This window comes from Rhineura floridana, chromosome 8 (genome assembly GCF_030035675.1).
Source record: "Rhineura floridana isolate rRhiFlo1 chromosome 8, rRhiFlo1.hap2, whole genome shotgun sequence".
In the NCBI taxonomy this organism is placed as follows: domain Eukaryota; kingdom Metazoa; phylum Chordata; class Lepidosauria; order Squamata; family Rhineuridae; genus Rhineura; species Rhineura floridana.
Genome location: NC_084487.1, coordinates 82340143 through 82365079, shown reverse-complemented (window position 1 = coordinate 82365079; position 24937 = coordinate 82340143). Strand labels below are relative to the sequence as shown.

Genomic DNA, 24937 nt, shown 5'->3' with positions numbered 1-24937 from the left:
AATGTTTTATGATTTCGTCTTGTATGTTTTATGAAAATCTGAATAAAAATTATTGAAAAAAAAAAAAAGAAATCTGAAGAAGGCTAGGACTGGGGAGGACAGCTATGAGAGAAGATGCATCACTGCAAAGATGTATCACCTCAAATGCTAAGATGTATCACTGAACGCTAAAGTCAGGATCATTCAGACCATAGTATTCCCAATATGTATGGATGTGAAAGCTGGACAGTGAAAAAAGTGGACAAGAGAAAAATCAACTCATTTGAAATGTGGTATTGGAGGATTGCTTTGCACATATCATGGACCCTGCAAAAAACACAAATAATTGGGTGTTAGAACAAATTAAACCAGAACTATCACTAGAAGCTAAAATGATGAAACTGAGGTTATCATACTCTGGACATATAATGAGAAGACATAATTCACTAGAAAAGATAATACTTCTGGGAAAAGCAGAAGGGAGTAGAAAAAGAGGAAGACCAAACAAGAGATGGATTGATTCCATAAAGGAGGCCACAGACCTGAACTTACAATATGTGAACAGGGTGTTTTATAACAGATGCTATTGGAGGTCACTGATTCATAGGGTCGCCATAAGTTGTAATTGACTTGAAGGCATATAACAACAAGAGGTGTGCAGTAGATAAAAATTCATTTTGTTTTAACAGAATGCAGGAAGATGGTGTCAGCAAGTCCAGCATGTTTGGTTTTTTCGGGAGATCTTCATGCATTTTCAGTTTGTAGTTCAAACTTCAGTCTGAGGAGGGCAATGCTTAACTGACAGAGGGACAGTTGTGTTCTGTCACAGTCATAAATATCTGCATTAGTGTGTGTGTCTGCAATGCAGTCCTATGTAAATTGAGGGTAGGGCAATGTGGTTGTCTTTGAACCCAGTGTTGGAACTCATGCTGATACAGCAAGGTTTAGGATTACTGGAGAATGTTCAGAGTTTCGGGCACTAAGCAAGAAGTAAATCCAATTTCATATATTGAAAATAATAAAAATAGAACAATTTATACAATAATTATCCATCATGATGATTATCAAAACTAGAAAAAGTAGTGGTTGTATTCAAGTGAGTCCTACTCAGAGCAGAGCCATTAACATTAATGAAGCTATGTTAGCCATGCCTGTTAACTTCGGTGGGTCTACTCTGAATAAGCTTAGCACTGAATCTTACTTACAGTATAGGGTTAGTCACTGCCTCTCAGCTTAATCTGTGTCACAGCGTTGTTGTGGGGATTAAATAAGGAAGGGGAGAGCTATATACGCTACCTTGAGCTACTTGGAGAAAAAAGGTGGGATAGAAATGTAATAAATAAATATTCAAAAGAGAGGAAAAGAAAGGTAATCCTTCATTATAGTTATTCCAGAGAGTAGTAACAGTTAATGCTGTTAAGTACAAATTACTGTTTGACCACTAAAGTGATATCAGTTGTTAACAACAGATGGTGTTCAACACTAGTGCTACACAGAATAGACCCATTGAAGTTAATGGACATTACTAACTTAGGTTCATTCATTTTAGTGGATCTACTCTGAGTAGGACTTAATTGAATACAACCCAATATTTTTCATTCAATATCCAATTTTAATATTTCCGTAACAGCTTTACTGATATTTTAATATTTTGTTTAATCATGCCCGCAATTCAGAAATGCCAAACTATCATTCTATTTGCATTAGAAACCTGTTCCAGATAGCTTGTTGTCTTTCTTGTATAGATGGTGCTTTCTGTTTCCCCCCCAATATTTGGAATTAAAATTCTTGCCACCACCAGTGTATTTGTCGTCATAGTTCCCTTTAAAGTTTCCCATTAGAATAACCATAGGGTCTTACTCTGATTTGTAATTTCAACTGTCTTCTTAATTATTTTAATCCAAAAGGTTTCTGTGATTTTGTAGTACTACCAGATATGTCTAAATCTTGCTTGTTTTTGATCACATCTCCAACAAAGAGCAGCATGTAGTTTGTTTGAAGTGTAAATGGGATCAGATAGGTTTCTGTTCCTGCCACAACTGTAAGATATTGTGGTATATAACAGTCCAGCCACTCTCAGTGATAATTACTTTAAACATTTTTCTCATCTGCATATGATTCCTGGATTTATTTCAGTTAGGATGTTACAGATTTTTGAAGATAGATCCTTCTGGGACTATTGTTATGTAAATTGTGTTTTCAAATGCACATATAAATTAGAATTGGTCTGAATTGACACTAAATAGCCTTTAATTTGTAAATATTCCAATACAGACATGTATATTCCCTATTGAATGCATTCTTTATACTGATACTGTCTGTTGTTCACAGACAGCAGAGGACGGGCCATAGCTCAGCTCAATCCCCGGCATCTCCAGGTAGGGCTGAGAGAGACCTCTGTCTGAAACCCTGGAGAGCCACTGCCAGTTGGTGTAGGCAGTATTGAGCTAGATGGACCAATAATGTGGCTAATTATATGTGAGGGTCCTATTTGGTAGTTTTGCCACCCTCAGAAGTTCAGGGCAGTGGCGTCACTAGCGGGGTGCGGGGAGTGTGGACCGCACCCGGGTGACACCATGAGGGGGGTGACACCCAAAGCCGCCCCATCATGGGGCAGGGCGCCCGCGCCGTTGCCTGGCAAAGGAGCCGAGAAGCACTCTGGGTCGGCATCGGAGCAGCCAACTCCTCCTAGGAGGCAGGCGGGCGGGCGGGTGGGCGAGACCGGGAGCAGCGTTGGCGGGGCAAGGGAGGCGCGCCGGCATTCCCAGGCCTGTTTCTCTGGCTGGGTGCCCCTCTGGCGCGCGCCCTCCCAGGGGCATGGATGGCTGGCCTTGTGTGCACATGCGCTCAGCAGGACATTTGGGGGCTCACCAAGGAGTTACCGCACTGGGTGACACCAACCCTAGTGACGCCACTGGTTCAGGGGATGGTGGCCCAGGAAAGGGCTTTCTCTGTGGGAGCCCCCAAGTTGTGGAATACCCTCCTTATAAATGTGTGTCTGGCACCTTCCTTGTACAGCTTTTGACGAATGCTAAAGATTCGCCTCTTTATGCTGGCCTTTGGCACTTGAGATATATCTTTCAGGACCCATCCTATTCTTGTCAGTGTAATGTTTTAACTGTTTTTAATACTGTATTTTAAATTTCTGTAACCTGCCCTGGGATCTACTGGTGAAGGGTGGGGTGGCGATGCTGGTGGTAGTAGTAATGGCAGCTTCCTATGTTCCTAACAATTCTTTAATCCACAACAGACCCTTTTGTCGCTAGTCCTTGTGCTTAAAATGTTCTTTCGCTTCTCTGAATCAATTAATTGCAAGAAAACAGCATTAGTGGGGAAATTTAGTTTGCATCTCAGTATGTTCCAGATCTCTCTAACTATATCCATGACTGTATTGGGTAGATTATCCTCTTGAAGTTGCTTTTATATACATTCTTTCAGGGATAACAATATCCTTCTTTGTTCTCCTGCCCAATGGACTTTTCGATTATCAACAAATGCATCAACACTTTAACAACTTTATCTGTTTCCTAAAAATTACCACTTCTGCAAATGTAATAGACTTGAATGCTAAAAATTAGCATGTGCTTTAAATCTTTGTCTTTTCTTAGTTAAAACCTGAAAATACTGAAAGCTGTGGGAGGAAATATCAACTAAATGGTAGGCAGCTGGTTTTTGAAGTGCAGTAGTAGCCTCCAGTGGCCAAACAGGATTAATCTTAAATTTCAGTTTGCCTTGATAACGGGATCAAGTCAAAGGTTTCTGGCTTTTGTTTTTGCAGATATAAGTTATTACTGCATCTGGGTAATTGCTAGTGGACAGATTTAATTCTCTAATAAATTGCAGAATAAATCATATATGCAGAGGTGACAATTCCTACATCTGGCTTAAAAATTGAAAGCTAAAACAATGGCCAAATACATTCTTAGGATTTGAAACATTCATGTGTAAATTAGCTTTTTGGATAACATCTCAACTCCTATGAATTTGATAGCAATTTATGATTTTACTAGGGTCTGTTAATTAGGCCTGGCAGCAGATTAAAGAGAACATAGTTGAGCATATGGATTGTGCAGTATAATATTACGCATTTGTATTCGGATGTAAGTCCCACTGTATTCAGTCACACTTATTCCCTGGGAAGTGTGCATAGGATTGCATTCATAGTCAAGTATTCATTGATCTATTATATTTGCATATGTGTAAAAATAATAGTTCTGAAGCAAAAAGGCTTTTTTCTGTATTTAAGTGATCAGTGCACATGCACGTATTATGTGTACATAGAATCATTTTAGGTAATGGGTGACATAAAAATGTTTGAAATAACTGCATGTGTCAAAGTAGACATGGTCTTAGAAGGCATTTCTGCTGAATGGGACAGAAAAGGACTTGCCTCTTTAAGAAAGTACTTTTTTCTCCATAATTGGATGAAAAATGACTTTTAAAAAATGTGCATTGATTATTCAGAAGAACAAGCTTTTAAAATAGACTAATCTAACTGATTGATTAATTGTTGCAGCATTATTCTTAACTTATTTCATAAACATCACCTGAGACATCAGCAATGGGCATGACAATCTTGTATTTTTTTTTTTAGTTTGGTTATCCATATCTTGCATAAAACAAGCAGTAGAATCAGTAGGACATTTGCAAGATCTTCAGTGACTCATGAGGGCAAAATAATGTTATATATTAAAATAACCCTATATTAGTTGACATACTCAACCATCTAGGAAATTTTGGGCCTTTTTTCCTGTGCAAGGACAGTTGAGACTTTTAAAAGTTCTGGATGTAGGAAAGCTAAAGCATAGCCAGTATTTATGTTAAACTCTTGTTTTGTTGCAGAAAGCATTACTTAAGCTGTCAGGGTGCAGCCATACCGGATCGTGTCCACTATGATTTTCTGCCTTGCACTTATGCTGATACTTTAGATGTGAGATTCCCATGCCAGATAAACATTTTAGTTACATATCCCTGTATAGTAGTGACTTTAAGCAAAGCATTCTCATGAGAAGCCATTGTATAGGAGCAGGGTGCCTGGAAGGAATTGTCGTACTGTATGTTAGTATTTCCACGCAAATAATAGCAGGAAGTCTTGCAAGACAAGCTCCTGTGATTATAACTTGATTACATTGAAAGTTCTCCTTAGTGACCTTGTGGGAAAATGACTAGATGGGCAGATTCCTTACGACTCCAGATGATCGCTGTGGTGTTTGGCAAATTACTCAAAATAATGCAAATATACATGGAATCAGTAATACTTAGTAGAAGCAATACTTTTCTCATGGAAACTCCATAACATGATATCTGAAGGTATAGCGAGTTGTGTATGTGTAGGTACACACACACTTACCTACATATACATAACTTTCACTTCAGACATAGTATAGGAATCCTAGGGTTGTATCCAACTAAGTTTTACTTGGAGCAGATCCATTGAAATAAATGGGCCAAAATTAGCCATTACTATTAATTTCAGTGGGTCTAGTCTGAGTTGGATGAGAGCCATTGTGGTGTAGTGGTTAAGGTGTTGGACTATGAGCTGAGAGACCAGGGTTCGAATCCCCACACAGCCATGAAGCTCACTGGGTGACCTTGGGCCAGTCACTGCCTCTCAGCCTCAGAGGAAGGCAATGGTAAATCCCCTCTGAATATTGCTTACCATGAAAACCCTCTTCGTAGGGTCACCATAAATCAGAATCGACTTGAAGGCAGTACAACCAAAGTCTGAGTTGAACTAGCACTGGATACAACCCGTAGTGTATAGTAGATTTTTAAAGATTCCTATCTAAAATATTCCAAATATAATGTTTTGAATTTTGTGAACCATGGTTTGAAAGATTGGAAACATGCCACAGTTTCTCAAACATCTTGCGTAATTTAGTTACTACATCCTTTTGTACAAACCATAGTAGCTTGCAATTCTGGTTTAGAAGTTTGGTAAATTATGGTCTGTGCAAAAGAGAAGTTACTAGTTCAATATGAGCAGAGAAGGCAGAAGAGTGAGCATATGAGCAAAGCTCATTCATGTTATGCTAAAAGCATGATTTGGGGCTGCATGTAAACTGTCTCAAGAAGGCAGAGTAGATCTCAGGACGGCTTAGAGATGTGAAGGACCAGGAAAAAAAACTGGAAAAATGGGGGAAGTGGACAGGAAAAAAACACATGGCTTAAAACAGTGACTACGTATTTTGGGTTGGGGCATAAAATATTGGTTGGCGGGGGTTGCTAGATACTGTTAGGTTTGGGACTGCTTTTGGATAGGAAGTTACTGGAAATTATTTGGTGACCTATTTGTGCTCATTTAAATGTTGGTATGTGTTAAGCTATATTTTAGTATTATGTTGTAGTCATACTATACTTTCTATGATGTATTGTTGTATTACTGTATTTAATCTGTTTGCTTTTTATGTGAACTTCTTTGAGCACATGTATTTGTGGCAAATGTGGTATATAAATTAATTGTATGACTATTTCTCACAGTGTATCAATTGATTTACTTGTGTAACGAAGGCAAGCAACATATTATCTAAATGTTTGCTCTTGAAATCATTGTGGTTAAATATTGGCCAAAAAAATATTTTTTTTAGATATGAGATGCTGTGCATCTGTTAGCTGCTAAATGAATATTAAACTTTTAAAATTTCAGAGCTTAACCTGAAAGGGAAGACAAAGTAGAAATGGGCTGCATTGTGTTTCTGGCAGGGACAGGGGAAAAAAATGTCAATTAGGGTGGGGTCTAGGTGATTCTCTTAAATCACCAATTTCATAAAGGCTAATTTCATTCACTGTTGCTGATAGCAAAACTGATGTTGGAGAGTACTGATATGTGTTTCCTTTTGTTGGCTTTAACTGACCAGTATATCTTCTTGATAGAATAACATTCTCTTTGATTTAAAGTGAAGTTCTAACTAAGGTAGAGAGGAGCAATTATATAATGAATTACTAATAGGCAAAAACCTTGCAGTATAAGAACGTACCTATAGCCCACCGATATATCTACCAAACTTTCAAAAGCAGGGAAATTGGGCAGCTATAGTGAATGCACCAGGGGAGCAGGAGACCTGACCTCTCCGAGATGTTATACTGCCCTACGAATTTGTCAAAATCCACACACAATTTGGGTTGGTCTTTCACAGTCCAATCCACTTGCTGTGTAGCTTGGAAGAATTTGGAATTTGGGTTTGATCATTTGCATACTTTTTGAGTTCATCCAGCCCACCACCTAGTACAGGCAGCAGTCCAGGGCTTGCATGGCCTCTCCTAATTCAGATGTTACAGAGAAATAGAACTGGGTATTTTCAGCGTACTGCGGATGCCTTGCCCCAAATCTCCTGATGACCACTCCCAAGGGCTTCATATAGATGTTAAACAGCATGGGGAACAAGATGGTTCCCTGCGGCACCCCATAGCACAACTGGGGACTGAAAGGCAATCACCCAATGCTATTCTCTGAAAACAACCTTGGAGATAGGATCGGAACTACTGTAAAACAGTGCCTCCAATACCTATCTCAGCAAATCGGCTCAGAAGAATACCATGGTCAATGGTATCAAAAGCCGCTGAGAGATCAAATAAGAGTAACAGGGTCGTACTCCCCTGTCCTTCTCCTAATAAAGGTCATCCATCAGGGTGACCAAGGCTGATTCAATCCCAAAACCAGGCCTGAACCCAGACTGCAACAGGTCAAGATAATCTGTTTCATTCAATACTTGCAATTGCTGCGCCAAAACCCTCTCAATCACCTTCCCTAAGAAGGGGGTATTTGTAACCGGTTGGTAGTTGTCGCAGACCATTGGGTCCAGGATGGGCTTTTTCAGGAGTGGTCGGATCACTGCCTCTTTCAGGGCAGCTGGAACCACTCCCTCCTGCAATGATGCGTTGACCACACCCTGGATCCACTAAGTCAACCCCCCTCGGCAAGCTTTAATAAGCCAAGAAGGGCAAGGGTCGAGAGGACACGTTGCTGGCCACATCATTGCAAGCACCTTGTCTACATCATCATGCTGCATCAACTGAAACCGTTCCCAAGAAGTTGCAGCAGATGTTGCACTGGACACCTCATTGGGAACTACAGTAGATATGGATGGGGCATCAAGACTGTTACGAAGGTGAGCAACGTTACCCTCAAAGTGCCTTGCAAACAATTCATAGTGGGCCTTTGAAGGGTCTAAAACTGCATTTCCTGGAGCTGATGTCAACAGACCTCTAACAATACGGAAAAGCTCCACTGGACGACTACTTGAGCATGTGATATTTTTAGCCCTTGCATGTTCAAGCCCAAGCCTGAGAAGTGTTAGTTGTTAAGAAAACTAAAATACATAAATTTCTGAACTTTGGATTTAGGTACTTTCTTGGATGTTATGACAATTAAGGGGGGATTCAAAAATGGGTGGAAAAATAAATAATTCTCTTTGTAGTTTTTCTAAGAACCTATTCTCTTGCAAGGTTGTAGCTTTTGAAATTGCTGAGTTTTCCCCCCTAGTATGTTAAAATAACTCTAGAGTTCAATGATAAGGGTGAGAGGGGAAAAATTCATTACAGTAGCTGAGAGAGCAACAGTCTTGATAGCCAAGACATTTTATCTTGAAGTTCCTGGTTGTATTTTCAAAATTAACTGGTTTCTGTCAGCAAGTGCCTCTTTCTTGCTGGTTGATCTTTTTCTCTGTAGCACATTGCACAGTCTGCTTGCTTAACCCTTGCACACGTTTTTAAACAATATGCTATTGGGGTCCATTTACTTCATTTAAATTCCTAGCTCAAAGTAAAGTTATTGGGTGATTTCCAGCGAGTGGACCCACTCACAAAACGATACTACGTGGTGAGGGTGAGAGGTAGGGGAAGCCCCTTTGTGCCAATGGAAATCTGTTCTGCTGGCAGGCAACCACAGCGGATATCACCTAATTATGTGATTTCATATGACTGCAATTGAACATGAAAATATTAGATTTTATTTGTATCACATTCCATAAACATAGTCTAACACAAAAGCTGTTGGGTATATTTGATCCCACCATGTTAACTTAAATTCTATCTTGGATTGTCAGCAATCCTTGGAGGAGAGGACAGAAGAGGCGCTTAGGGGAAATACTGGGCTAATAGCAGAAGAGAAAACAAAACAGAAACAAAAATATACCTAGGTGGAATACTGGTGCGTAATAAATAAGAGAAGGGGCCCAGTGCCCTCCAATAGCCTAACAGGATTTTTTTTAAAAGAACGCTACAAATCAGTAACCAGTTTTGCAAGTTTGCACTACAAAAGTGTTAATTCCTGCATCAAAATAAAGCAAGCCTGGAGCATATTTAGTCCCCTAGCGTAAATATTACTCTTGGGGTCCACAGTGCTTTGTAATGGCTTTTTGTGTGTGTACAGAAAAAAATACCTAAACATCTATTCCTGTCTACTTGATGTGGCATAACAAAAAAAAAAAGGATTTATGATAGATCTTAAATACCAAGTTATTTCGTATACTCTATTTTAAGAGGTTCCTAAGGATAGAACGGACAAAAATTAGCATAAGCGTTTGCTAGCTTCACTCCTATCCATTTCAGTAGGGTAGAGCAGATCTCGTTGACAATTTAGTAAGTTAAACATTTTTTTAAAAAAAAGAAAAGGGGGTGGGGAGATGTAATACCACAGGACAACTCACCCCATAATTGAAGAACATGTGGAATATAAAGTGGGTCAGGTTCACTAAATAAGTTTTACAGAAACAACTGCTGGAGTCCACAGCAACCCTATTGGCTTAGCAGGGTTAAGTTTAAGATTTGTTTTATACTTACACTTTTTAATGGCTTGATTATCCTTGGGTGTCTCTTGTTTGAAGCATACAAGAATAGTCCTGAATAGCTACTAGTCTGGTTTGTGCCCTAATCTAATAAGCATATCATCTCTTAGTTGTGAGGCAACTTTCAAAAACATAAAAATGAAAATCCAAAGGAAAGGCATGTTTTGGTATGGAGGATCTTTAGAGTTGAAATGCAATCCTTTCTAGCCAGACAAGTCTCTGAATCCATGTATGCAAAGTGATGCACATAGTAACATCTTCCATACAGACTTACCCATTAACTAAGATAATCAGATGAAGGCCTCCTGGTAGCACTGCAGCCTTCAGAAATCCATCTTGTGGCCCCCTGGAAGAGAGCTTTCATGCCAGTAGCACCCATCAGCCTTCCCTTAGCAATAAGGCATGCACTGATGTCATTGTGTTTTTGGCATGTGCTAAAAGCGTACCTGTTTACCCAGGTATTTTCTGGCTGCTGATATAGGTTGTACATCCAGCTAGTTATTCTGATTATTGTAGTAATGTAAATTGTCATATTATGATGGATTATATATTATTATTTTATTGTTTTAATGTATGATTTTGCTATTCTGCTTTGAAATGTTCTAATAAGCAGTATATAAAATAAATAGAATAATGTGCAGACTTAAATCTAGTCTCTTCTCAGTCAAGTTAAAAGATTTTCTGTTGTATATCTTCAGGCAAGGAGACCAAGCACATAATTTTATTCTCATTGTGCCATGGTATGGATAAATATGCTCAGCACTGCATCCATCCTCACAAGCATGACTGCTCTAGCAATACCAGTGGTAGTGGAAAGTGCCCCTCAGTGAATTTCTTTTCCTATAGTAGGTGAAACAGTGTTTAGTATGATAAAGCATGGCTTATTAGATGGAGAATGAACTATATGCCGGCGTGCTCCCTTCTTCCCCCACAAGTTTAGCTTTATGCTAATATCCTTGTTAAGCTACAGTTTCCTGTGACATGCAAACTGGGGACTATGATTTAAGTGCTCCTCAGATCCTGTTTTCATTTCCTGGCTTCTGTGAATTGCAAGCAGCTAAACCTCTGTGTGTATGGCAGTACCATCACAGTTCTTTGGATCCCAGATGAAGTATCTGGAATCAACAATAAATACAAACCAACTTTGAATCATCAACTCTAAAAGAACTCTTAAAATTCAGTTAACCTTGTGCTGCTTCATGTTAATAGTGTAACTTCCTCAGTGTTGAGTACTATAAACAGTTTTTTAGCCATGAGCAATGAAAGCCAAATGACACGAAAATCTACCTCTTATTTGCAATGTGTCATGAGTTCAAATGAAGGTCAGTCATTCCAGGTGCATTTTATTTACGCCTACAATAGTACAGTGCTGTATGCTCTTAGCAGAGAGAAATCTGGATGGAGCTGATTAGGATCTTAAGGGAAAGGGCTGCTAATGAATGCCATTGTGTGATTTATTGAAATGTGGACTGGCTTGCTCTCTCATCAAATGATTAGTTTAACAAGTCTTGGAGAAGTGTTTTTACTGTCTGAAATGTTTTGAGAGAATGGAGCCTTTTATGTGTTTATGCACATGTATATGCAAAAAAAATGGATTTGGTGCTTAGGAAACCAACACTGCTTTTCCATTTTTCACATATTGTCATAATGTTTGAATTTATAGTTGCCCTTGCTCTTAAGGATGTAATCGCATAAAGGGTTACTTTATCAGCAGTGGCGTAAAAGCACTTACTTTGCTCCTTTTTGTGTTTTCTGTACTATTTTATTTGGTTTAAAAATTCTTAAACCTGTTCTGGTTTAGGTACAAGCCTACTTACATAGATTTTTTACAAAAAAGAATTTAGCTCGTGATACGGGAACATAACTACTCTAAAGTTACTATTTTAACATGAAAACCTTTTTATGCAAGTGTATGGGTTGCCACTCAAAGTGGAAGAAGGTAACTGTTTTCCTGGTCCAAGCACACTTACCTAGCATTGCATTCTTGGATTCATGTCAGTTGGGTTTCTAGCCAGGGTATGCTATCTAGGTCTTTTTGGCAGACCTTGTTGATGCTGAACTCCTAGAGATGCACCTAGGAACCACTGCAGCCTGGTGAATAATGTTGTCTAGGCTTGGGATTTGAGAGCTGATTTTAATATTCCAAAGAATCAGGAGCACTGCAGTGGGAAAGAGAAACCCTGCTCTACGAGTGAAGGTTGGCTCACATGACATTGAATGTCACACTCCCCTTGCAAATTTAAGCACATTTAAACAACTGTGAGTGAGAGTCTATGGAACATGTTTAATCTCATGTCTAGATAGTCTCCCATCGAAGGTGGAGGGCAAGGGAGATGAGAACAGAGCAAAGAAGGGCTGTGTCTGAGCTGTGGGGAGATGGAGGGGATGGGAGAATTAAAGTTTCAGTCCTCTACTAGGGCACTTCAGTTTGGCCCCAAAAAGAGAGGCTTGGGTGGTCAAGTAGTAACCTCTCCCCCCCAAAAAAAGTAGATTCTACTCTAGAATCCATGGTTTTCAATCTTAAGTCTGTTGGGAGAGATTGCAGTTTTTGATGATGAACACAGCTCTGCGCATGCTTTGGCACTATTTTTAACTATTACTGGGCTCAGTCTGGCAGCAAATTATTTGGCTGAGACCTTCTGGAAATTAAATTCTGTTCTCCAGCAAACCCATCCTCACCCAAGTCACTGTTCTGGAGTGGCCTGGTGGGGTGGGAAAGGAAGATAAAAGATTTACTAGAGGAGTGTATGGATCTGGGATTTTCTCCCTCCCCCATCCTCAAATTTTACTTGTACAGGTGGGCCCTGCTTATACGGCAGGTTCCGTTCCGGACTGCCACCGTAAAGGGGAACCCATTGAGTGTAATGGGGCGCATCACGTGAAAATGCCGCAAAATGCCGCAAAAGCGCAAAACTGGCTTTAAAAGGGGGAATTTCCCGCCGCCGCATTTGCGGAATGCCGGAAAGCGAAGCACCGGTAAGTGGGGCCCTACTGTAGTCTCAAAGTTGTGCTTTTTACTTTGCCAGATCCTTATTTGATCCCACTACATGGACCAACTTTGACAGGTGGCCAGGGCAAGCCATGTATTGATCACTTGACATTGTGATGCCAGATGATTGATAGGAGGGATGTTCTGCCTGCCTGTCAAAATCCCATATGCAGTGGTTCCCAAGCTCCTTACAGCCAGCTGTGGCCAAACAGGGCAGGATTGACCTCCCCACATATTGGTTGATGCACAGGAAGGTCAATCCTGCTTCTGCAGGGATTGACTGTTCACACTGGTTCCTTGTGAAAAATGGTGTGCACAGCCATACTGGGCACGATTGAACCCTGCCCATCAGCTGATGAGCAGGTGGTTCCATCCTTATTTCTCCAAGATCCACACCCCCAGCTCATAACTAATGTCACCTGCCCATCAGGGTGATGTCACCCAATTGACAGGTATCTGTGGCTTCAGGGGGAATGGCTTTGTGGGCCAAATTGGAATCCCTGGTGGATGAAGATTGGCTCATGGGCCAGAGGTTCTCACCCGTGGTCTATAAGAATGATATTAGTTTCTGCACTTTGTGGTAGTTTTATTTTTGAAAATATGGTAGTAAGCCGATTCAAAATGTGAACTTCAGGTGTTTATGAACCTAAAATATCAAAGAGGGTTTATGAAGGCTCATGCTTTTCCTTCTCTCGTAGTGCAGTCTTATTATAGAAGTGGGAGTTATTTATGCTATTCTGTATCTCTTTGCTGGATATAGCAACTCTTTTCCAAACTGCCTGCTCACTGCCCATGTTGAACCCCTCACATGTCATTCTCTGTAAAGCCAAGCATGTGAAGAGTTTAACCATTCAGTATCAGTGGGTGTGGAATATCTTCAATCAGTGAATGGCATCTGGGATATAACAGGTCTCTCTCCCTGCTTCTCTGCCATGCACTGTAAAGAGTTGCAAGTATCGTGAGGGATTTCATGGGATTTTCTTGGGACAAGGATGTAACTGCTTGCGGCAGAAAATCATGGTTGTTGAAAAGAAATTGTGTTCACTAGTGGGTAAGAGAAAATTCCTGTGTTTTATGGTTTTCATGCCTTTCACTTCAACTGTGATGTTGTACTGTGTTTCATTGTCAGTAAGGAGGCAACCATGAATTCATCCATAAATGGAAGCTTTCCTGAATGAGCCTTCATGTATCCATTCTCCGACAAATACCCATCTGTGTTTTGAGAATAATATTGATTCAGCTTACTGGATTCTGTGAAGGCAAACACGTGTCTTTAGACCTTTTCTATACCACTTGATAGAAATTAAGACTGTACACTGTTGGTTGTACCATACTTTTCACTGATGTTTTTGACCACAACCTCGATTGACCACGATATGGAGGTACAAAACGACAGGACCTGGCAAGTATTGGTGAGACAGCTGAGTTCCCAATATCTGGGAAAGCAATCACCTGAAGTTTACCTTTTCCCCATTCTTCTTTTTCTGGGGGAGCCTTCTGACTGGTTTTTGTGTGCTCCCCGTTTCATGTTCAATGGGGTACATGATCGTGCTGAGGAATCATGGAGAGATTTGAAATGAAATGCCAGTAGCATGCTGATAAAAACAGGGTTAATTTTCTTTGAATCTATACAGTCTACATTTTAGGGATGTCTGCACTAAAAGTTATGCATGATCTTATAAATTACTCTTTAGCATCTTTAAGCAGTCCCTCGTATCAAGCAAAACCAACTTACACATGTAACCTACATAGTGTTTTATATTGCGTCTGGTAAAGTGTCACAGTGATAATTGCACAAACAGACCGCCACTTGCATAATAGCACATAATAGCTCATCTGCTCCAGAAGGTCCTCCAACTGTCTGGAGCAGAGTTTGCATGAACAGAGACACTGGATATTGGGCAGAGGTGGGAGGGGGAGAGAGAATAAGACCTGATCCTATTAATGTCTTTCTTTCCAATTTTAAGGTAGCATTATTCTCATTAGAATTGCTGAAAAGTGCTCCTACGATCTCCTTTTGCTTTCAAGATCTGGGCACCTAAATTATAGCACAAGACTATATATAACAAAAAGCCTGTTAATGTAGAACATTTTAATACAATGCACAAAGTAACACTGCTTCCCATATGAAAGGGATCAGTTTCTTGACCACTGCTGACAAAAGGAGAAGAGACAAGCATTTTGAGTTACAAATGACTTCTTAGAGAGCCTGTTCGTGCTTCCAGAAGATTGGCTGTAGGAAACACATCCCCCCTCTTTGGAATTAAGAGAAAGAACAACACATTCAGTATCCCAAGTCTGTAAGTCTAAGCAGCCAAGGGAGGTTGAAGATCTAGGTAAAGCTGCTCCCATCATGTCAGTGACATAAAGTTCAATCTTAAGCATGTTTACTCAGAAGTAGGTCCCACTGAGTTCAATGGAAGTTACTTCCTAGAAAGTAGGGACATTATTTGACTTGCCTTGGTTTTGCTTCAGTCAGTTTGCTAACATTCGATTCTGCTCTGCTTCCTAGAGCAAGCTTGTGATTTGGACTTGTGCTTTGTCATAAAGCAGGTTTACTGATGTTCTGAAACTTAGGGCCCAACTGTTTGCTCCAAGAGCTTAGTTGGCTTTTTTTCTCCCCCAAGCCTCTTTTTCTAATTAATGCTTGCCCTGCTAACCATGTTTCTTGTTTGCCGATGAGATTTATGATATGACAGGAGGTGTTTGTGGCATCTGAGATAAAACATCTGGCTCTTATTGACACTTTAGAATGTTCATGAATATTCTGAGAGAATGAAACAGACTATGTGGAATGTTTGTATGGAATTTCTTCTGAGGAAAGGGAGAAATCAGTTCAGCAGGAAATAAAACCATGATTCTGAAGAAGTGAAAAAAGACAATAAATTTAGGAAAGGCAATAGCAATGAAGCATGGATGTGTGAAGAAAAAGTTCATGTGAAGAAGGATCAGGGAAGCTGTATGTTGTCAGAAAATGGAAGGATGAGAGGAGACTTCACTTTGTCTTCCTATCTTGGTAGTGACAGCATGGAAATATAACTATATTTGGAGTAACCAAATGTCACAAATAGCGACCAGGCTTTCAAGTCCTTCAGGATGGATGTTAAGCAAAACAGAGGGAGGGGAGAGAGATGAAGAAAGTTGGCTTGACGTTGAGGCCATAGACTTCGAGGTTAGTCACAGTCTTAAGATGAATGGAGTTAGGAGGCGATTAGACTTCTAATTTCTTTTTTTGTGGTGTAGAAAGTGGTGCAGGCATTAATAGAGTAAAAGGTTAATACCCAGACATATGAACTTCATCCAGGCATGTCCTTCCGTGAATGGAAAGGCCCCTTTTGTTCAGGTGGAGGCTTCTGCTGGGAAAGGGGTAGCCCCCTCCACCATCTTCTGCACTGTTCCATGACATCCTTCAACTCACTGGAACAGCTTTTTAGGGGGCAGGGGGCTGCAGGGAGAAAGAATTGGGAAAAACCAATTCGCCCCACCACTGACAGGAGTCTTCTATCATCAAAAGTCCAACCTCGTACGTTGTTTCCAATTGTGTTGCTCAACTAAGGCTTCCAACAGAATGGGGAGGGAAGCCATTTCCAGCAGGTCTGCCTCCCCCTTGCAGCTTCACACCCCACCTTAAATTTGCTCCGGGGGTTCCCCACTCTCTAGATCAGATTTTGTGGGGAGAGGGTGTTGCTGAAAATGGCTTCCCTCCTGTTGCACCTTACCGTCACCCGAGCAACACCACTGGATGGGGTTGTATCCCGTTTGGGTCTACTCTGCGTATGGCTATCATTGGATGCAACCCTATGATTATAAGTTTATACGTGTTTTTAATTAAGGGGTTGTTTTTTTGTTTTATTACTCAAAGACATAGTTGTGTATAAGGATGGGGGAGAAATTCTGTTTGGTTTGCATTTTAATACAAACCAACCTAATGTGACTTGCCACAACAATACACTAAATGAAGCTCTGCAGTCCTTTGAAATTCACATTTCTCCTAATTTTGTGATGCAGTTTTCCAACCAGAAATTGTAACAAAAGTGCATATGTCAGGGGAAAGTGTGCATACAAATGCGTCTAACACTGAAAATAACAGGAAAAAAATAGTTATTTCTTTTAAATATTATATCCCATTTTATCATCTAGGTCTCAAAGTGACCTACAACCATAAAAATATACTTTGTACAAAATACATAATAATCAGCACAATAAATGGATATACTAGGCAAAATGAAATGCACACTAAAATGCTGACAAATTTTCATGAGAATCTCCTTTTTATTATTTGCAAACTGATGTGGAGATGTGGCAAAATGAACTTATGATTGGGGAAAAATGAGAATTTGAGAGAAAATGAAATTGATGGATTTGTCTATCCTAGTTGCATTTTGGAAGACTGGCACAATTCTTGTTATATTAGTGATGCTTGTGTAGACTATTACCTACATTCTTCCAAAGAGCCTAATGCTTTGTTTCAGCATCGAAGGTCCTCTGCTAAGTGTACACTAGAGGATTCTTTTTCTCCATTTACCCTTAATTTAGCTGCTGTATCTCTGTGTGGCTCCCTGTAGCTCATGCACTTAAAGCATATGTTTACAAAGACACTGAAGTAAAGCAATAAAAGAACCCATGTTTCAGTTTACTTTAAATATTTTCCCTTTATTGCATGGTAATCTAACGGTAGTAAAAGCCCAGTGAGGACATGAAAACTTTTCACATCCCTTTTATGTATTTCCTGGCTGGTGTGGACATTCCTAATCTAGATCTAGTTGGTGTTGGTTTCCACACTTTTTAACTTTATGGCAGTCTTCACAGTTTGAAACTTCGCTCAGGTTTTTGTGCAGCTTTTTCCTGTAAGTTGTACTTTGATTTATGGTCCAGGTGCACCCCTAATATGGGCTGTTAGATCTTTTGGTTGTTGGAATGTTGTTTTCATTGTTGGTTTTTAAATCAATCAACAGTCAATATCATAGCACAGTATGTGACTATTAAAGTTTCATGTTTCTTCCCAAGTAACCTTAATTTTAGAAAGGATACATCAGACAGCCCTATTAGAAGTTAGCAAAGCTGCACCACCCTATGCCAAATAATGATCTTCCTCAGTGTTGTCATTTTAGCCATATGAGAAGATGTAACACATGAAGATGTGAAAATATCTGTGAGTTTGAAACAAAAAATTTAGAGCTGTGATGGACAATGAAGGCTAGTATTTATCCTTTTTTTAAATGAGAAAACGGCGAAGAAATCTTCTAAGATATATCTAGCAAATGAACAGTGTTTATGTCTGAAGCTGTTCATTCAAAGTTTTTATCTTGTTTCCTGCACTTTGTCCCTTCACTGTGTACTGCATTTGAATCAACCTCTTAGCTCACTAAGAATTATTTTCAGCTGAAGAAAATTACAAGCAGAGCTCATTAAGACATTTTAAGAAATACTTCAGTTACAGCACGTTTCTGAAGAGTTCTGCAGGATTGGATCAAAGGCCCGTCTAGTTCAGCATCCTGTTCTCACAGTGGCCAACCAGAAGCCTATGGGAAGCCCACAAGAAGGACTTGGGTGCAACGGCACTCCCTCCACTTGTGTTTCCCAGCCATTGGTAGGGAGGAGGAACAGTAGCCATTGATAGACCCCCCCCTCCCAGTGAATTTGTCTAATCATGTTTTAAAGCCATCCAAGTTGGTGGCAATGACTACATTTATGCTGTTCTTTTTTCTTGAATGATACTAATAAAATTTGATTTGATAAAATTTGGTTTGATTTTTTGTGGAGGAAAAGTTCAATAGAAGATAGATATTTGCTTCAGATATTTAACTGTGAGGTTTAAGGTTTTTGACCTCTATTTAAAGCTGTTCATTATTACTGTTTTTTGCTGTGACTTTTAAAGGGACATCAGAGATGGCATACGCCGAAAACCCGTCTATCCTCACTATGCAAGAGAACGATCCCCACATAAGAGGGATTCTCCTTACTTCAGGGAATCGCCAGTCAGCAGGAGAGATTCTCCTCACAGCAGATCTGGGTCTAGTGTCAGCAGCAGAAGTTATTCTCCTGACAGAAGCAAAGCCTATGCCTTCCACCAGTCCCAGCATAGCAGAAGTATGTCATCTTTACATAAAAGAAATATTTCTCAACAAGGTAATAGAGGATTGATGAAAACTAACATTAGTAAGCTGATGTTAACTTCCCCTATAAACAAGGCCCACAACGCTAAATAATTGAGGGAATTCACTTCCTCACTTCAAGGGTTGTAGTCAGTTGTGTCTTTCCACTGTGAGACAACTCTTTGATTCAGGGGAGCCTTCTGTGAACCGAAAGAGGGTAGGAAGTGATTTTTGCAAATTTTACCCTTTCTTCTGCAGTTGCCACTTCTCATGTTGTTACAAAAGCTTCCCAAACTCTCTTGAGCAGATGCACAAGAAAGAATTGGCAAATTGCCTCTCCTGCACCCTTTTCTAATGCAGGGATGGGGATCCTGTGGCCCTCCAGATGTTGTTGGACTACAACACCAATCTTCCCAGACCATGCTGGCTGGGGCTGGTAGCAGTTAGAGTTTAACAACATCTGGAGGGCCACTCTGTTCGAATGAGATACGATTGGATACAACCCTATGTTTGTTTGTATTTCTTCATATGTAAGAGCATTTTCTTGAAACCTTTTAATATTTCATTGGAATTCTGATACGGTCCACATGACGATAAATACATACTTTTTTAATTATCAAAAATATTTTGTGTAATATGAAGCTACTGTTGCGTGCCTCCCCCAGTCTCCGAGCGGTGAGATTTCTGGGGGTCATAACACTACCCCTTCCCTGAAAAGCTCTGTCCCAGACCTGCAAACAAACAACAGAATAACAACTTTTCTTACAAAGAAATAACAGGTACAGGTTAGCAAGACGTTGCAATATACATCATTAACACATAGTCATATTACAGTCTCATTTCCACACAAGTACAAAAAAAACAGTCCATTGCTTTACAGCACATCTTCGATTAACTGCTCTCTCTTTAGGCTTCCTCTTCTTTCTTGGAGCTCCCAGTCACAGTTCTGCATCCAACAGCTTACCCAGTCCTTATAACTTGGCAGTTGCCTGAGATACTGAGTTCCTGACATGTTTAAGCATGCCCTCAACCACATGCACATTTTTTTCTTGCTCCCCCAAACAGTTGTACATACACCCATAATCCAACAGTCACAGAATAACAAATCTTAAACATTAAAATCTTATTACAAAAAAAACTATCAGCATAATTCCTAAAAAATCATTAAACAACAGCATTAAATCAACAGCATTTCAAAAAGGCAATACTAAAACCATCAGAAAAATTCCTACAGCAAATCAGTACACAGTCCCATAAGCACAAAGCCCACCCCCAAACCATGCGGTCGGCCACATGGTGCTTTGTCTTGGGGCTTCATGGAGTTCCCAGTCCAGGCTGATCCTTGCTGCTGCCTGCAGGGGGTTGGGACTCCTCTCCAGGAACATTTGTTTCCTCAGCACATGGCAGGCTGTAGCCATGTTCTTGCCACACTCTGCTCTGGGAAAAGTCTTTAAGCCAGCCCACTTGGTCTCCTGCCCCAAACTCCAAATCAGAGTTCTGCCACAAGTCTTTATCTGGGGGGATCTTCTTAAAGATTAGCTGGCCTAGTTCACCTAGGCTGGCAGAAAGGAATCTTCTCTGTCCTCCCTCACAATCTACAGTATGAAACATGGGCCCAAACAGAGGCAGGTAACCCTCCCAGTGTCTCTTACCCTCCAAACTCACAGGGTACTGGGTGCCTCTCAGTGCTGGAATTTGCCCAAGGACTGCACCCATCATAGGAGCTGGATCCCACCCTATAAGACCATTATGGAGCATCCAAGGGACAAAGTCACTTGGGGATTTTATCTCACTCATCTCTCCAGGCCCTGGGAGCTCCTCTTGAACTTGAACTCCCTTCTCAGGTTTCTCCTGCTGCTCCTTTTCTTGCACAGCCATTTCTCCAGTCGTTGGCAGCTCCTCTCCAGCCTCTAGTTCACCCCGAAGCTTTTTCTTCCTCCTGCACTTTCTCTTCCACAGCTGGCACACAGGGAGCAGAGAAATCTCTCAGCAGCATCTCTTCTCCAGCCTCTATCTTACTTTCTTCCAAGGCATCTTCCTCTTCTTTTTCCGGCCTGTCCTCCTTCAAATCTTGGGGCTTCACTTCCAGCTCTCTGCTGTTTTCCCCCCGGCAGGCTCCTGGACAATCAACACTTCTTCCTCCTCCACTACCGACTGCAACTCCTTACAGCCCACTCCCTCCAGCTGCCCATCCACTTTCTGGATCTCTTTAGCCACCCCCATCTGGGTGCTCTGCAGCTGGACTCCCAGGTCACCCTCGACCCCTTGTAGTGGCTGATCAGGCAGGGCTCTCACCTCCTCACATGGGGTCTCCTTTTTCTCTCCAAAGATGCTTTCAAATATCTCTCCCATTCGTTTCCAATGCTCCTGCCGCTCCTGTTGCCTTTGCTGCTGGTCCTCCTGGCGCTCTTTCTGCCTTTGCTGCTGGTCCAGCTGGAACATCAATTTCAATGCTGTTCTCCCCTTCATCTTGACTGAGGCACACCTTGCTCCCAAGGCTTCTTCTAGGAAACTCAATCCCACTTTTCACACCAGTGTTGTGTGCCTCCCCCAATCTCCGAGCGGTGAGATTTCTGGGGGTCCCTGCGCCCATCCAGGGTTTAGTTTCCTTTGGGAAGAAGGTCAGCGGAGACTGCGGTGTCTTTATGAAATATGGTTTGTTTATTTACACACATTCCAACCTGAGTTTAGGATGGAGGGGTTCAATGCATCAGCAGTCTAATATCCAGCTTTTCCATCTGGGTGCAGGGGCATCCTGTAGCCATGATGCAGGGGGATAGCCTCTCTGCGTGCCTGCAGCCCCAGCCATTCTCTAGAACACACACCAAAAAACTTGCACACACCTTCTCCTAGCTGCCAGGAGTGGGGGGAAGGCTCTCCTGTAGAGTTTAAAATCACAAAAGGATCTTCCTAGCCCCTTTCACCAGTTGTGGGGGGGGGAACTAAATAGGCCCATTAACTACCTGGCCACTCTATTTGATTAACAAAGGAGATTCATCTGGCTAGCAGAGCCAGCCTCCCGGGCATAGGATTCCAAATCAGAGGCTGGAAAGGTGACCCACAGAAATCATCCATTCCAGCCCCCCCCAATGCTCATAACACTACATTCAATGAGCTATCTTTGTTTTTATATGATTGATACATTCTTGTTCCACATGTAAACCAAAATATTTCAAATGTGATTTTAAAGTCAATAACAAAATCTAGTTCATGATTTTGAGTTGTCCTTGTAAGCTGAAGGCACTTGGTGGTATACAGTACTTTCCATTCACTGATGAAATTAATCTGTCTGCAGAATGGGAGAGGGAGACAGTTTTGTGCAATTTCCCCTTGTATCCCCGTGTTAATTTGCTACTAAATCAGTGGATCCAGTCAGGGCCCATGCATACCATGTCAGATTCTGGGCTATGCATCAGCCCTCACTGGATCAATCCTGATTCAGTTAGTAGCTAATTAACACACACACACCAAAAAAATCTGCTCCAGAATATTTTAATTATTTGTACACACACACAGTGAGAGAGAAATCATGGAAATATTGCATGAGCAGCCTTCCACTCATGCAGTGGTCCTTCAGCTTCCTCTCCTCTCCTCAGAGCAGATTTTGGGGATGCACAAGAGACTGTAGTGGGTAGGAGAGGAATATGAAGTCCTGTTGCATGAATGGAAGTCTATCCCACTCATGCACAGACAGCATTGGATACAACCCCCTGTCTAAATCATGGAACTTTCTCATTTATGAAAAACTGTTTTGATATTGCAGATTTGACCAACGAACTATTGTAGTCTTTTATGATGTGTGTGTGACGACCTTCCCTGGCTCTCCCTGTCAGGTTCCTACCTGCTCGTGGTTACTGCCTGTCACTAGGCACCACCAGGGACTCCACCAGTCCAGACTGTCCTTTTTTATGGTTTCTCTCCCCGCTCTAGCACAGATCTCAACAGATCCCCCTGCTAGGCAGCACCACCAGTCACATCCTATAACCAGTATTCCCAGAGACTCTGCCTGAGTCTCTCTATCAGGTTACCTCTGTGACTGCGTGCTTCAGCTGTCCCAATCCCTTTGTATCAATGCTGATAATTCTGGTTTGCTCTGAATACTTGTGGTGTTATATTTCCCTTCCCCGCTGCCACCATATGTCACTCTTCAGCCTTGGTATTTACCTTACCCTCCCTTCTGGTCTGTGAAACCCCAGCCAAGGATCAGGCCTTCGGTAAACCAAATATAGTTTGTATTAAATATAACAAAGATAACAAGATTTCTTTATAAAGGCACTTAAGCATATGGTTTCATCTATTCCTGAGGTACTGGTCTTAGTATTAATCCGAACTCCACCCTCTCCTCACATACACCAACTCTCCACACAATCTCCTCTCAAAACCCACCAAAACAACCCTCTCAAGTCCACCAACGTCCACCTCACATCCCCCAACTCTCCACACAATCTCCTCTCTTAAACCCACCAAAACAACCCACTAACATCCACCTTCCACCTCACATCCACCCAGATTTACCTGACATCCTTCCATTTATACTGTCAGCCATTTTAAACATTCAGCCAATCATCCAGCATTCTACTGCCCATTCACTCCCCCCTCCTCTTTCATTCCACTTACCATGTATCTCCTATACAAACAGCACTTACCATATATACACTAATAGAGGAACATCACAGTGTGATCATGTGATTTTTAAAAGCCATGGAATGCATTAAATAAACACTTGATAGAGGAAATGGAGGTCACAGAAAAGCAGCCAAAGTCTAGGAATCTCATGTTAATGAAATTTTGAAATCCTTGCTTTCATTTATTTTCAGTTTGTATTGAAATCGCTTTGCATGCCTAAAAGTAAAATCCTTGTGCAGGTTTAATCAAACACAAGTCTCACAAAATTCAGTGAGACCTACTTGCGCATAAATGTGTCTAGTATTGAAGTCTAACTGGTAAGAAGTTAATTCAGAAATGTTATTCATTTATTCTACTTTTTTAAAAAAAATTCATGTACCTTAACATCACATACAAGTCTTTAGTATTCCAGGTGATTAAGTCTCTAGAGATCCAGAGTATTCTCTTCTCCCCACCTTGTGATTCCCCTCAAATCTTCTCTATGGAAGTCCACCTAATTCCATCACTTTAGATTTTAGGAAGCAAAGCTTTGGACAACTGTGTTAGGCAGTATAATAATACACTGTAAAATTCAAACAGAACCCACTATGGTTAAGAAGCTATGTAACAGTTATTTTTCTAAACTTTTTTCTTCTAAGCCTATGCAGCTAATAAAACATTTATTCTATTGTCTATTTAGGTAAAGAGAGATCCTCATCTCAGTCTTTGAAAACATCAAGAGATGTATCTCCCTCAGGAACAGCAGCAGTGCCACCTTCCAAGGTGAATTTATTATTAGACTTCAGTAGTAAAAGAGAGTTAATTGAATGCAGGAAGTCTAGGTTAGATCATGGCCTCTGTTTTGGATTTGTTCAAATTCCAGGGAGACCTACATTTGTGTTTTTTAATGTTCCTATTTCTGCAAATCAATGTGGATTCTAGAAGGTTAAAGGTGTTATGGAAGGTGAGTTCCTGCACAGGTCTTAGCGGGTATTGAGAAGTTTTATTAAACTCCTGATGCTATGTTTTAATGGTTTACAGTGCTGGTATTGATGTACAAATCCCTATACTGCCTGGGACCAGGATACCTAAAAGACAATCTTACCTGTTATACAGTCAACTGATCACTGTACTCTGCAGGTATCAACACATCAGGAGGTCCATTCTGTATGATGTAGGAATTGGGCCTTTAATGTGGCAGCAGCTACCCTTGGGAACTCCTTCTCGTTACATACCAGGCACCTTCTTTACTGTCTCTTTGGCACCTATTGAAGACTTTCCTTTTCAGCAAACCTTTTAAATGGAGATTTTTATCTCAGTCTGCATCTGTATTGGATTTGAAATTGTTTTTGTGTTTTTACTGTTAAGTTGCTTTAGTATGTTTCATTGGAAGTGATTCATGAGTGAAACAAATAAAATGTTATACGTATGTTTTAAAATGCTGCTAGAATTGTATGATTGAGATCCAATTCAGTGCAAGCAGG

The 24937-nt window shown here is 40.8% G+C and overlaps 1 protein-coding gene across 6 annotated transcripts in view; it reads left to right on the top strand.

The window, feature by feature from the left end:
- PPHLN1 (periphilin 1) overlaps positions 1–24937 on the top strand; it is a 58560-nt gene that overhangs the window by 23951 nt on the left and 9672 nt on the right. For 5 of the 6 annotated variants that reach the window (XM_061639937.1, XM_061639935.1, XM_061639940.1 and 2 more), the window contains 2 exons: positions 18632–18882; positions 24154–24236. In XM_061639937.1, coding sequence (XP_061495921.1) covers positions 18632–18882; positions 24154–24236 — 334 coding nt within the window. The remainder of the gene's footprint in view (positions 1–18631; positions 18883–24153; positions 24237–24937) is intronic. The other variant, XM_061639939.1, reaches the window with a different exon arrangement.